Here is a 13,111-nt window from a genome sequence, read left to right as displayed (position 1 = left end):
ACTTAAGAGTCAATGTTCCTGTTTCCTTCGAGTGTGAGACGTCATTTACAGTTGTTATACAGCAGTGGTGGCCCGTGGGCCCTTTGCATCTTTTGTTTATTTCCTTTTTCCTTTTCATTCCACCCTGTGTTGTGTTTTATTGTTGTATTTGCTTTTTAAATTTTATTCTCCTTTACACTGTGAAGCACTTTGAGCTGCAATCATTGTACGAAAGGTGCTATACAAATAAAGTGTATTATTATTGTTGTTATTATTATTATTATTATTATTATTATTATTATTATTATGAAGTCACTTCCCTCTTGGTCTCCATTATTGTCAAACAGGTGCAGTTTTACCAGAATAGCCTGGGCGGTGATTTCCTGCTGCTGTCGGAACTAAAAGAAGTTTTGTGGTAAGAGACGCATCACTGGTGGAGGATCTTATGCATTTTTTTTTCTTTGACTTCACACTCTTTAATTATAATAATTCACAATATAATTGTGTACTATTGTGTTCAATTGTGGTCATTGCACATGAAACTCCTCTAAAGTGTTAGTTTTACTCCATACAGCAGTATCTACTCAGAAAAGAAATACTGCTAAATCATATGTTATGTATTGTACGGCAATTATTAGTGTGACGTCATGGTGAATACAGTATTTATACAGAAAACACACACTGCTAAATCACAGTAATGTGTGGCATAACTTTTAGGTTACTGTAATAAATATAATAGTTGAGTGTAAATGTTTTTTAAATGGCTCTAATGAACATTAAATAACGGTGAGTTGAAAAGTTGTACCCAATAAAGTGGTCGACATAAAATCACCCCCAGCACCAGCATCACATTAATTTAGTTTTTTATTTATTGTTTATTAATGTGCATCTTTTAACACAAACAATATAATTTACATATAAAATACATAACAGTCAACGGTGTGTTTACTCTTTCAAAAAAATGTAAATAATCAACTGTTTTACATCGTATAAGAAATGTTTTTGGATATAAGTCATAATATTTTCAGTCTTTATGTTAAGTTACATGTTTTTGTGTAGCTGTTTTTTTTTTTTTAGAGAGTCAGGGCTCTGCAGGTGTGTGCTGTGATTGGTGGATGGGGCCGTGAGGTCAGCATGATTTGCGAGAAAGGAGGGCGAGTGCTTTGGCGTGGATGGGCTTATAGAGGAGAGTAAAGCTGGAGGGGCTCAGCTGGCCGTTGCCCTGAGCGTCCACTTTCCCCATCAACACGTAGTTCAAGCCTGTATCGCAGAGACACAACAGGAAGAGAGATGTCAACAAATAGCAAATATGTCACGTTTGACCAAACCAGGAGGAACACAGTGGTTTATACAATAACAATAACTACTTTCAAAATGAACCAAAGTTGCAGTTAAAATAGTTAAAGACAGTACATCGACTGTATACTTAATGTATTGTGAATTACATTTGGGAGAAAAACTAAATAACTCTTTGTCTAATTAATTTGAATTAGTTAATATAAACTGCAATTTATTCATTTTAATTCATTCATTAAAGCAAACTGGAAAGACTTTGGGTCAGTTACAGGCAGTCTTGTATAAAATACCTTAAAGGGATACTTGAGTCAAAGTAAAAAATTATCTTAACAGAAAAAGTCATTTATTATAATATTACTTCAGTGAAAGTCTTTAATTTACAGTAAGTCTTTATTTACTGTACTGAAGAATCAAAAGTCATTTTCTGATATAAAATTTACTTTTAAGTTTTAAAAGTACAAAAAAGTGAGGTGTAAGGATTGAACCCTGGCTCAGTGGTAGAGCGAGTTGTCTTTCAACTGGAAGGGTGTGGGTTCAATTCCTGGATCTGCTAGCCTATATGTGTCCTTGAGCAAGACCCTTAACCCCATAGTGAAGCGTGTGAATGGGTATGAAAGATGTGTGAATGGGTGAAAATTGTAGTGTAAAGCAGCATCAAGACTAGAAAAGCTCTATATAAATTCAGACCAATTCCAACTCTTCTTCTTCTTCTGATTTTATTTGGTAGTAAAAGTTGCTATAAATATAAATATATATACTATTTAGATGGGGTTAGTTTTACATGGGGAGGTGCAAGGATGGATTACTGAACGGGCCTACCGGGCCCAGGGCCTTGGAGGGGCCCTGAGCCTCAAGCCTCTGCACTATTGTCTGATATCTTTGCCCCGATGTTAGTCATTCCAATATTTTAACTTAAGATAAGTCACTCATGTGATATATCTTGATCGGGCCCCTCAATCATATACCACGTGTTACGTTATTCACAACTGATGTCTTGATCGGGCCCTCAATCAAATAATGAAGGTTAGGTTATGTGTATGTCTAATAGGGCCCTTTAATCATATGATTATTGTTAGACAGTCGTTGCCTAATAAAATGCACGTTTAGTTAATGGGAGAAAGAGAATCTGTTCGATTCCTTTACCTATTCCTAGTACTAATAATTGATAACCTTTTTTCCATAATCCATACAGGACATCTGTGATGTTAATGGATAATTTGCACGGGATAAGAGATCAGTTGCGGAGCGGCCGCTACGACCACTTCACATCAGTTATATCTTGTCAGAATACTATATTTGGATATCACTGATAGCGGCTTTAACCCCGACGTCCCCTTTTTGCGAGTGTTGTACCTTTGCTTAGGCCGGGGCATCTCTTGCAGGTGGAGGTCAGAGTGACTGACGTGGTCGGGCCTGATTTGGCGACGTTGAGGCGTCCTGCCTTGTAGGCCTTGATCAGGGCCACCTCCACTTTTGCGGAGCCTCTTTGACCAGCAGTCACAGACGTGATCTTACCCGTAATAACTGAAAGGTCAAAAATGAAGAATATTGAAATTTCACAGAAAAAAAACCTTTCACTTAAGAATTATTAAGTATGACATGCATAAAATGAAGTTGTGATTAACTTACCAAACATATAGGGATGCAATAATGTAAGATATTAACAATATTGGCGATGATCATCGCGAATGCCCATTACCAGGATAATTGTGAATGAGAACATATTTAAAATACTGTCTTGTTCACTCTCATTCAACCCTGGTGACTTATTTTGAAGTGCCACAAGGTGGAGCCTGCATCATTTCAGTCATCATAGGACCATGTGATTTATGATCTTGGTTTTTCACTTCAGAATGATCACTAAACATTATTATAATTTTTTTTTTAATGACATCATTTTGTAACTTTTTTTGTAACTCATTTTTGTAATGTTACTGACTTGTTTTGGAACTTTTTTCGGTATCATTCTTAATATTAGGGACTCTGTTTCCTCTTAATGTCCTTAATTTCCTCCACTGTTTCCTCTAATTCTCATAAGCGTTCATTGGACATTGATGCAAATGGCAGTGGTACATTTTAGGATGTGTCCAAATCCACCTGCACAGGTTTATTTATGGAGATGAGGTCACTGCACAAGTCGCATGCTTCCGAGTGGTTGTATTTATCATGTTTCTCATGGGCGTGTTTTGATTGATGCATGCAAATTAGGTCGTTTGCCTTTTGTTCTTGCACCATAGCCTATTATTACTATTATTGTTATATATTATTATCATTAATAAAAGGGCATGTGTGAAGTGAAAGCACACAAGTGGAATATCTTTGCTTAAAAAAAAGAAAATAGATGATTATCATCAGTTTCCTTTGAATAAGGATAAAGTATGTCATTGTGAGACCAATGCTAGACTGTTAAATGACAACTAGACCTTGTGAAGACACTTTGTTGGGCGTAAGCGCAGACTATACATAAATATAGACGCGTTCTTGAGGAGTGAAAAGTGAAGCCAAGGAAGTACGGCTAAAGTAACAGTTAGCCACCGGGGGGGCGACTGTGCTGGTTGCAAAAAAGGAACGCTGAATGGGAGTTTATGGGAAAATTAGCCTATTTCACTTGATTTGTAATGTCACTCATTTTCCTTGAGGAGTTAATGGTTTCAGTTGCCATTTTCAGCTCTTCTTCAATAGAACATGATGCCAATTTTGTAAATTATGTTCCCATTTAGAGGAAAACGGACAAAAAAGGACAGCACATGTGAGTGGACACCAGTGTAACTGACAGCTGGTATGATCCAGTGACTGTCCACATGTTTGTCTTGCAACAAGAACACATTGTCCATGGCTGTGTGAGGTGGGGTCCACAGAGCAAAAGAACAACGAGCTGAAATGAGTGTCGAGGTCCAGCTGTGAGGACATAGAGGTTTTTGTAGGGACGAGAGAAAAGCTGATTGTGGCTCACCAAAGTCATGGGTGCAGTAGCTGGTCTGCAGAGTCCCTGTCCGCTTACACGCCTGTGTACACAGTGGGTTCAGTGGTAACGCTGCAGAAAACACACACAAAGCAGGTAATCAAACACTTACATTAGCATCCGACACGCAGGTGTGTAACAAATAGTCGATTCATCGCCGGCCATTTTGACGTGTTCCATCAAGAGAAACAATGGTTTCATTTTCGTCAGCACGTTAGCTCAGCTATTCCATATCGTTAGAAGACTGTCCTTGTCCCAGTAAATAAGCACGAATGAGATATTCATTTATTGGATGAAGTGTCTCCGGCTCACAGAAGGCTGCATATAAGGAGTGGTTTAATGATTACAAACCTTTTATTTGTGGCCCTTCGTTGGCTTCTTTTATCCCTGTGGAAAATCCCTCTGGTCTAATCAGAGGAACCCGCCCATAAAAATCCTGTGCCCCCTATTTATTCTACGCAAAAGACAGAGACAGACGAAGCCTTTTTTGTCTGTATTTGGCACTACGTTCATTTTGTCCATCACTGTACGCCGAGCAGGGGAACTTGATGATGGACGAGCAATACCACTGGAAACTATGGGGGCAGTATAGAGTTAATAGTACAATCAGTCAGGAAAACCACGAGGAAACAACCTACAGTTGTAATGAAACCACTGTAAAAACATGCAGCCAGAACTCACTGGTTTATCCCTGCAGCCAGAAAACAAAGGGTGACGGCCAGGGACTCGGCTTCACTCACTGGGGCACTGGGGTTTTATTCAAGGGGCTATCCCATGTCATCAATCTCTTTCAACATCAACACTAACAAGTAATATTCCCCATAATTGGGATGCCTTAGATTTAGTGGTCTTACACCCCACGGCCACAAAATCTGTTTGCTTTTCAGTCAATTTCAGATCCAGCGTAATAAAAATGACTCATTTTAATTGTTGCCATGTCGATGCCTGCAACTCTGGCACTCCCCTCTAGAGGAAGTATTGTGTAAATGTCTATACCAACGCAATGCACAGAGATATGTACGGTAGTGACGGAGATAACGTTTGGGACGAAGATGGGCTAGTTGTTAGCATACCAAGGACCAGTCAGTCTTTCCACCATCTGTGAACTTCAAGTTTACTTTTAATAACTCACGTTTCTTGCTCACAGCAGGCTTCTTGGTCACCGTTTTGCTTGTTCCTGGTTTTGCTGTCACTTTAGGTTTAGCGGGCGGTTTAACTCCACTCCTGACTGTCGGCTTTACTGGTTTGACTGCAGGTTTTAAGGTGGGTTTGACCTTCACTGCAGGTTTGCGCGTGGGTTTCGCCTTGATGCTGGGTTTGAGAGTCGGTTTGACAAACTTGGGTTTGGGTGTAGGTTTAGATCCAGGTTTAGGTGCGGGCTTCTTCACAGGTACCTTAGGTGTTGGTTTGGGTTTAGCCCAGGGCTTGACTGCCGGCTTCTTGGTAGGTTTGCGCAGAGGAGGTTTCTTCACCAGTGCTTTTTTGGTGGGCTTTGGCTGGACGGCAGGTTTTGGTTTGGGGGTCGGTTTGGTGGGTTTACTCGGCCTCACAGCTTTTTTTTGTGGCATGACCGTTGTCTGAGGCCTGTAGATGAAGTCTCCCCCGGCGGTGGGTCTTCGGGAACCGCGGGGCACACTGGAGTAGTGGGCCATGAAGCCATCGGAGGTCACGCTGAGGTCAGAGACAAACTGGACAAGTAGCTCGTTCCCATTGGTCACGATAGTGCTACGGAAATGAGAGGAGACATGGATGAAAGGGGGAACATGAGAAATCAAATCAAAATTTGGCAGAACTTAGTCATTTTTTACACTTTACACTAATTTCTGATCAGTACTCTCACCCCAGTGAACATCTAAGATTCTGACTCGAATTCGACTTGAGCCCTGGACTCGTGACTCTACAGAATAAACTATTTTCGGCACCTATGTTTTCATATGCCCTTGTTTATTCCGATTCTTTTGGGTTGTTTTTTTTTAACACTGTCACACCTTGGAGCCCTGTCTCCACAGAATTTCCCAATTCTTCTGGAGTTGTCCTTCTCTCCTCCGTTAAACAACGCCACGTAGTCGTAGCGGCAGTACGTGTCCGGCTCCAAGTCCAGCTTCTCAAACTTCACCTCGATCACCTATAGAGAAGAGGTGGAAACAAAACGTTAAATCCTGACGAGGAATTAAAACATGTGAGCTGTGTCATGAGGCCAGAGCAGATGTAGGAAGAGGAGGATTCAGAGGACGAGAAGGAGGAGGAGAAGGAAAAGGGCCCAGCTTCAGAAACACAGAAGGGCATTTAGTCCCTCTCTTTTGACCTTGCTTTTGGCTCTCTATGTTCAATCTCTTGGCACGCATGAGCGCGCCTGCAGGTTTTCAATGAAGTCTTTCATTTTGAACCTTGCCATTAGTACACCGTCTCTCGCACACACACACACACACACACACACAGAGCGACCTGAACGTGTCCCTGTGATGGGCCCCTTCACTACCATTTTGATTCCTCTTCCTCTTCCTCCACCAGCAGGTCTTATGTAACTTAAGTTTGACTTAAATTAACTCTTTCATGCAGAGAATTGAAAACTGCAGTGCCGCTCTTGATGAGCTTGAGGTGTGAAGAGGTTCATCGTCTGATTGGCGGACACAGTTGAGGTGACGGCAAACTGAAAACAGCAGACTGTGTGTGTCTTCAGCACCAACTATAGCGTCACAGTTCAAAGTTCACTTGGCTGAAAAGAAACGTATTGCTACTTTATGTCACTATTAAAACTGCGATATAAAAGGAATCATAGTTTTGACCCTGAATATGTGACCTATAAACACACACCCCAGGATGTCCATGTAAGGAGATGTGTATTATGCCCTCGGCAATTTACAATGGGTGCACCTGCGGCGCAGATCCATATTCATTCATTCATTCATTCATTCATTCATTCATTCATTCATTCATTCATTCATTCATTCATCCATCATCCTCTACATGAGGGTTGCAGGGCTGCTGGTGCCAATCCCAGCTGGCATGGGAATGAAAGGCTTGAGGGTTTTTTTCTTTTTGAAGGAAAACAGACTGCAACCTCTTCAGTATGAATATCTTCTGGTTTCCGTCCTCCCTTTTCGGCAGTAAATGACATTTTTTTTGACAATGTCAGTCAGCACTTGACATCTGTAATGTTGCACGAGTGCTTTCGTCCGGATTCAGTCCTCATTTGTCCTGGTTATCATTTCTTTTCGCCTTCTTCCCTTTCCTCCTTTTACACTTTGAGGTTTGGAATCGCAGATCAACATAGTTTTCTGTAATTTTATGGTCCAAACAACGAATCAAAGAATCAAGAAAATAATTTACATATGAATCAATTTATTTGAAATCTAAAGAGAGCCTGAATGTAACATAATGGAGTCTAGTAGGTTTTTTGTGGCCATGTAACCATGGAAATGAGAGATTTTACAAACAATATGACATTGGACTGATCACGCCACATCACAGTTACGTTTAGTTTAAGGTCTAAAGATATTTTAATGCTTCATACTTCAGTGTTTTTCATCAGACAGTATTTTGTTGGGCTTACATTACTTGGCTCGACAGTGATATGCCAGGAGCAGCTGATGCCTGCTGGGTAATCAGAGTTGGGCCAGTTGGGCGTCTTAACAGAACCCTGCTCTTTAGTCAGTCGTCCTCCGCAGAACTGATTCTCTGTGGAGACAAAAAGAAAAAGAAAACATCAGAGAATGAGCCATTGTGTCCTGTGATACTGAATCTCATGAATCGCTTTTGAAAACATGACATTTTGGTTTTGTTCATCCCAGAGAGGATTGTGTGATTCTCTGGGGATGAATGTACAATAATGCAAGAGCATTGGCTCAGACGTCCTACTAGAAGAAAACAAAAGTAGCTGCAGTGTGACAGTTGGACCCCATTTTAGAACCCAGATGTCGTTAAGTACAGGTCAGAACATGTCCTGAATGTGTCCTTATATCCAATCAAGTGGTTTGAGTGTGCAGGACAAATTAGAGACCACCACGTTTGTACATTATTTAAACAATTATTGTCACATGACTTGTTTAACAAAGCTGTAACGTACCAAAAGGATAAACATAGACAGTGTATGTCAATGCATACATAACCATACATTTAAAAGAATAAAACATTTTTTTAAACAAAATAGTTGCATAACAATTAACATTTTAGGAGAGTTCATGGCTTGTAAATCACCTGTGTACGTAGACTAGGCCTACGCAGGACAAGCGTTGAGTTGCAAGTACTAGCAGTGTTGTGGTCACTGTACACTATCTGTGAGATCTCCGTGCGGAACAACGAGCGAGGCACATTAAGCAAGGCTCTATGCCAGGGGTGAAGCAGCTCTTACAGGTTGCCCTCCCATTTAAGCTGTGTTAGCATATTTGCAGATGTGGAAAGAGTACTGAAATATTCTACTCATGTAAAAGTACCACTATTTTGATAGCAAGTAAAAGTACTGGTCTAAAAATCAAGTTAAAGTTCAAAGCAAATCTCACATTAACTGTTTAAAATGAAAGGCAAACCTTTACAAATTAAAGTGCTGCCAATATGTATACACACAATGTAGCAGTTAAAATGGGTCAAAGGTCACAAATGCTTTAACTTTCTCTCACACTCAGGGACCTTAATTAGCGACCAATTCACATTCCGAGTTAAAATGACTTTAAAAAATACAAGTACACAAAAAACCTATTCAATTACAGTAAATGTGATTCATTACTTTCCACCTCTGCATATTTGCTCCTTGAATTTGAGGGAATTGGTCCTTGAAAGGTCCTTGAATTTGATGTCAACCCAAGTGTGGGAACCCTGTCTGTATCATCCACTCGTATATGGTCACTGGAGACGCTTCCATTTTAATGCCGGGTGTGAACAGTCGTCCTCAGCAGTGTCCGCATGTGATGGGATCACTGATACCAGATCTTTACTGAACGTGTGACGTCCTCACCTTCCACATGAGGCTTCCCCGCGGTGAAGAAAGCCAGAAAGCCTCTTCCTCCGGTGGCCTCGTCCGACACCATGTCTATCATCATGGTGTTGGAGGTGGAGATGAGGGCACCAGGCCTGAACGTCCCACAGAAGCGCCCCAGCTTCTGCACCAAGCGGTTGTGACCATTGTAGACGTCCAGGTAGTCGTAGCGACAGGTGGGGTCGGCCTCCAAGTCGAAGAGGCGGAAAGACAGCATGACCACATGACCCTCAGGGACCTGAAGGAGGCGACAGGCGCTGATTTTAGTGAAAAGGACCAGAACCAAGAGAAGGTGTAGGAGTAAATGTGATGTTTCACATGTATTTATTTGAAAGAAAATTAGCAACATTTTAATTTTTCTGTTTCTGTTTTTTATTAGCTGAAAGAATTACTCGATTATTAATCCATTACTAACTTAATAGTGAACTAACTTTTAAAGAATACATTTTTCTGTTTCTTAAATGTTAATATCTTGTGGTTTCTTTACTCCGTATAACAAAGAAATCATTCAAAGTGAAAGCTTTTTGTTTGTGCACAAAAAAAAACATTTGAGAACGTCATCATTCCTTTAAAATTACTTTAAGATTACTAGCCTCTTTCCCCAATTTTTCCCCCAATGTCCATTGTTTAAATTAATTTATTTAAACATTTTATATACCTTGACTGCTAAATTAGACCTAGACTTTATTGATCCTAAACTGTTACAGCAGCAAAAGAGAAATAGAAAGAATTAGAAAACGCAATAACAATTGATAAAATGAGTTAATTACATAATTTATCTACGTAATAACCAATAATAATCCACTTGTGATTTAATTGCACATCATCTAAAGTGAAATCAGGTGAATATAATACAATCCGAAGCCTACTGTGTCATGATTTAAAAGTAGAAGGTGATTTAGTCTGTCGAGTTGAAACTGTGCTGTAGTGAATCACCTTCAGTTCAATAAATAATTTGTTGGCATGTACAGTATACATTATACAGTACAGTATAAACTATAAAATATCTGTCATTAATTATTTTGTATATTGTGCATGTTAATGATTTGTATTGGTATAATTCACCCTGTGGTTACTTCATAGATGGTATATTCCAGTTACAATTTAGAGGCAAGCGATGAATGTTGTTTCATCTGTGATGTGATGTTTTCTTTCTAAGAGAACAGCACATTCTCAGCATATACATCGGTCTCGTACAGTTCTTAAACTTTCTTTTCAGTTATGCAATTTTTTTTTCTCGTTTTACAAACAGGAATAGAAGCAAAGTTATCATCAAGGTAATACAGATTCCTGTTGTCAATAACATGTAAAGGGAGTTTGTGTGTTTGCGGGTGGACTTACAGTGATGTACCAGGTGCATTTACTGTTGGGTTTGTAGTGACTGGGGAAACCTTCGCTGGCCACGATGCCCGAGTCTATGACCAGGTGACCTCCACAGAGGAAGGTCGGCCTGAAAGAGAAACTGTATGTCAAGTCTTAAAGGTCCAGGAATATTTAATGGCTGTAACTGAATAAGAACGTTAGTCTGCGTGTGGAATCGCATAAAAATAAAAAATGGCTTGGTTTTAATAGCCTTAGAATAATGTACCTTTGGGCCTAGTTTTACAGAGGCTGCCATTTAGAATGGGCCAAACATTTTCAGGGGGACCCACTGCCCTGCATGTTTTAGATGCTGCCCTGCTCCCACACACCTGATTCATATGTATGAGTGGGTCGTTATCAGGACTTTGCAGAGCTTGATGATTTGAATCAGGTGTGTTGGCGCAGGGCAGCACCTAAACCATGCTATAAGCCCCCCCATAGCCCCCATCTTGCCAGTAGATATCACTAATTCTTACATACTGGACCTTTTGAACTTGAAAAGCTGCACTAAGAGAAAATGTCATAATTGTCGTGTACGCAGGGACGTGCACGGACACACACACACACACACACGCTCAGGTTTTTACATACATGCTGAAAAACCACAGCAGCACAGTCTGTCTCTGTTCCCCGGGTTTGGGGAGGTGTGTGTGTGTGTGTGTGTGTACTTACCATCGTACCTTGGACCTTTTCTGGCATTAACACTGACCTTGTCAGGACCAGTAGAGACCAACAACCTGGTCCTAAGAAGGCAGAACCTCATTTCTAAGGAAGTGGTTAAGTTTGGGGCTAAGATTTGAATTCTGGTTAGGGTTAGGGTCAGGGGTGAGGCTTTACGGCTGCCCAAATGAATGGAAGTCAATGCAGAGTCATTAAAAGGAACGTGTGGATGTGTGTGAGTGAGTGTGTGAGAGTTCAAATCAACCACAAGAAAGTTGTAGATGCATCGTTTACTTGACTTTCAAACAGTATGCTCTTTCACACTATATATATACATAAACGCACATCAAAGCAGCTTCAGGAGCCCCACACTCATTCATTTAGACGTCGTTTGCCCTGTTATCTGCTCACTTCCTTCCTCCCGCCCTTTTTAAGTCTCTGTATTTTCTCATTTTTGTGTTTTGCATGTGCGGCGTCTGCGTAGGAAAAGCCTCAGTGCATACTTTGGAGGGCCGTTCCCGCATGTGATCATCGACCAGTATAGTCCCTCAGGCATGCATCGTGTCTGCTGTGGTTGTCGCACTGTAAGGCCACAGTTGGAACAGAAACATCCCACTGGTGGAGCCTTGACTTTCAATTGACACCCTGTGTGTGTGTGTGTGTGTGTGTGTGTGTGAGAGCTGTCCAGGTTTCATAATCTTTAAAAAAAAACAAAAACAAAACAACTCTTGAAATTTTGAACCTGAGCTTGAAAATCTAAAGGGAGCTCCTGTACAATCGCCCAGTGAAATCACTACGTCAGTTACAGTGTGCTGTCATTTTGTGACTGTGTGTTTATGGGATGCCAACCACTGCGACCGGCTATTTCTACTGCACTTTACGTAACCATAACGCCACAAGTAGAAAAAAAAGAAAAGAAAAGTTGATCCAGACAGATGTGGCACGTAAACTGCCACACTGTGCCACATGTGCAACGTGTGATGTAGGGAAGGAAAAAAAAGAGAAATAGAGGAGATACACAAGAGCGGCACAGATATGTGACACACACACACACACACACAGCTTACCTGGTGGAGTTGCTCTGACTCTGAGCCTCCGTCCATCCCAGAGTCAAAATGACAAGAAGGCACACAGTCCACACCCTGTCCTCCATCCTGCTGTCCACCCCAGATTAAGAAAGAAGGGAGAGGAGAAGAGGAGGAAGGGAGGGGTGCATGCAAAGTTAGAGGCGTGGAGAAACGTAAGGTTTGCAAGGGGAGGGAAGTGGACGGCGATGGGTGAGAAGGTGGTGTGTTTGTGAGAGGGAGGGAGGGAGGGAGGAGAAGAAAGGGAATGAGGTGGATGAATGTGATGCTGAGAGGACAGAGAGGCGTTTGACACGGGAGCAAGCAGAGGGAAAACGTGAAATTGACTGTACATGAACGTATGTGCAGCTCAGAGCACAGAGAGCTGCTTATGTGTCGGCTCACTGCGGTGATTGTTGTTGTTGTTGTTGAGAAATGGGACGTATGGAAAATGTGTTTCTGCAGGTGTGTGTATGTGTGTGTGTAAAATGATGCTACATGTTTGGTCCTGACAGAGAAAATACACACACATATATATATATATGTATATATATATGTATATGTATATATATATGTATATATATATATATATGTATATATATATATGTATATATATATATATGTATGTATATATATATATATATATGTATATGTATATGTATATATATATATATATATATTATATATATATATATACATATATATACATATATATATATATATATGTAAATGCTGTAGTTATTCACGGTACCCAGAGGATGAATAAATTTTTTGTCTCTACTGCCACCAGCTGGTCAAAATAGTCCCAATATTAAA

At 40.5% G+C, this 13,111-nt stretch overlaps 1 protein-coding gene across 1 annotated transcript; it reads right to left on the bottom strand.

Moving 5' to 3' along the window:
* Positions 1 to 871: 871 nt before the first annotated feature.
* Positions 872 to 12,393, bottom strand: pcolceb (procollagen C-endopeptidase enhancer b). The gene is made up of 9 exons (XM_044020823.1): positions 12,299 to 12,393; positions 10,551 to 10,659; positions 9,189 to 9,447; positions 7,791 to 7,915; positions 6,226 to 6,362; positions 5,370 to 5,962; positions 4,229 to 4,309; positions 2,629 to 2,799; positions 872 to 1,239 (listed from the first exon to the last, which is right to left on the bottom strand). Exons 1-9 carry the CDS (start codon positions 12,382 to 12,384, stop codon positions 1,109 to 1,111), a joined length of 1,692 nt encoding a protein of 563 aa, XP_043876758.1. The 5' UTR covers positions 12,385 to 12,393; the 3' UTR covers positions 872 to 1,108.
* Positions 12,394 to 13,111: the final 718 nt, after the last annotated feature.

Source organism: Solea senegalensis, linkage group LG3, assembly GCF_019176455.1.
Source record: "Solea senegalensis isolate Sse05_10M linkage group LG3, IFAPA_SoseM_1, whole genome shotgun sequence".
Lineage (NCBI taxonomy): Eukaryota > Metazoa > Chordata > Actinopteri > Pleuronectiformes > Soleidae > Solea > Solea senegalensis.
Note: the sequence above shows the minus strand (reverse complement) of the source record. Positions and strands in the feature narration are given on the sequence as shown.

Bases quoted from the DNA above. Each gene is read 5' to 3' on its own strand.
- pcolceb (XM_044020823.1), bottom strand. From the start codon at position 12,384: ATGGAGGACAGGGTGTGGACTGTGTGCCTTCTTGTCATTTTGACTCTG. The intron at 10,660-12,298 runs GTAAGCTGTGTG...TTTCTCTTTCAG, and splicing joins AGTCAGAGCAACTCCACCAG to GCCGACCTTCCTCTGTGGAG. The intron at 6,363-7,790 runs GTAAGCCCAACA...TCTTCTCTATAG, and splicing joins TCACTGTCGAGCCAAGTAAT to GTGATCGAGGTGAAGTTTGA.